Source organism: Tupaia chinensis, unplaced genomic scaffold, assembly GCF_000334495.1.
Source record: "Tupaia chinensis unplaced genomic scaffold, TupChi_1.0 Scaffold142100_1, whole genome shotgun sequence".
NCBI lineage: Eukaryota > Metazoa > Chordata > Mammalia > Scandentia > Tupaiidae > Tupaia > Tupaia belangeri.
The window spans coordinates 1,580,501-1,581,868 of record NW_006201951.1 but is presented as its reverse complement, the minus strand read 5'-3'; the positions used below and the strand labels follow the sequence as shown (position 1 = coordinate 1,581,868).

General features: G+C 65.8%; 1 protein-coding gene across 1 annotated transcript in view; it reads left to right on the top strand.

Annotated features, from left to right (window-relative positions):
• Positions 1–140: 140 nt before the first annotated feature.
• Positions 141–1,368, top strand: part of LHX3 (LIM homeobox 3) — a 7,720-nt gene continuing 6,492 nt past the window's right edge. Inside the window, 1 exon segment of the mRNA XM_027766287.1 lies at positions 141–222. Coding sequence (XP_027622088.1) covers positions 141–222 — 82 coding nt within the window.

Below are 1,368 nucleotides of genomic sequence, written 5' to 3'. Positions count from 1 at the left end.
TGGCTCCCGGGGTCCGGCCCGCGCGGGGCGGCTGGGACAGGGACGCGGGCCGCTCTGACACTCCCTGAGCCTGGGAGGCTCCGAAGCTTTTTGGGGACGCAAGAAGGGAGGACCCTGGCCAGCGCCGCTTGGCGGCCGCGATGCTACTGGAAACGGAACTCCGTGACTGCGACAGGCCTGGGGCCCCCGCGGCTGCCGTCTGCACCTTTGGCGGGACTCGGGGTAAGAGCCCTAGAAAGGGGGCACCGAGAAGAGAAGCAGTGAGGGCGGTAGAGGCAGGCACAGGGACTTGCTGGAAGGAAGGGGACACCGCACAGGAACTGCTTGGGGAAAACGTCGAAACCCCTCTTCGGTGAGGCACGGAGGTCGGCCTCCCCAGTGGGAGGAGGCCTGGCGTTGGCCTGTGATGGTGGTAGTTGGAGTAGAGGCCCCCAGAAGAGAGGGCAGGTCCCACCGCCGTGGCTGGAGGACGCTGGGGCAAAGCAAGGGGCTCGTGGTTTCCCCAGACCAGACAACAGTGCCCTCAGCCACAGCACATGCCCCAGCCCAGTCCAGTCCTCCCAGACCCGGACCCTGGCTGACCCACGCTTCCTGGGCCACTCCGTTGCCTGGCTGGGGAGTAATGGAGGCCTCCTTGGCACCTGGTCAGAGGCCCGTCGGCGTGGAACCACTGCCCTCACTACCCCTAGTTCAGCCACAAGTTCACTGCCTTGGCGGCAGCCCACACTTGTGCTCCATGCCCCGGCCCTGGCCTGACCTTACAGGTGACAGGTGCAGTGCAGGGCCAGGGCAGAGCTCAGAACTGCCCCATCTGCTAGAGCTGGGGAGGAGGCACTTCGTCCCTGTAAGGACCTGAGCTTTCATGGCCTGAGCTCTCACAGCTTCCCCAGCGCAGCGGAGGCAGAGTAGGTCCCCTTCCCCTCCCTGGTGTTTCTGGCGCTCCAGGTCAGCGCACTGCCATGCTCCCAGTGTGGAGGATTCCCGGACTGGTGCTGGCCTAGGCCAGGCGCTAAGGGCCCTCTGGGCAGGGGTGCTCGCATCTGTGTGAGCACAGACTAGGACTAGAGGCTGGGGTTTTGGCGCAGGGAGGAAGGGTGAGCCAGAGTGCTGGAGGAGTGGGGGTGCACCCCGGGCCCCTCCTGACTATGGTCCTGGCAGCGCCGTCAGGGATGAGGACAGTGGGCCTGGTTCCGTCTCACTCCAGAACCTGCAGTTCCTGGGTGGAGCAGAGACGATCAGAGTCAGGAGGTCTGCCCCTTGCCACTCTGCTGTGAGGCCTTCCCGCCTCTCACCCTCTCTGGGTTTCCGGTTTCGCTCCAAACCTCAGCGGCGGCGGGAAGACCCGGCTCCCTCCCTGGCCCCTATCCC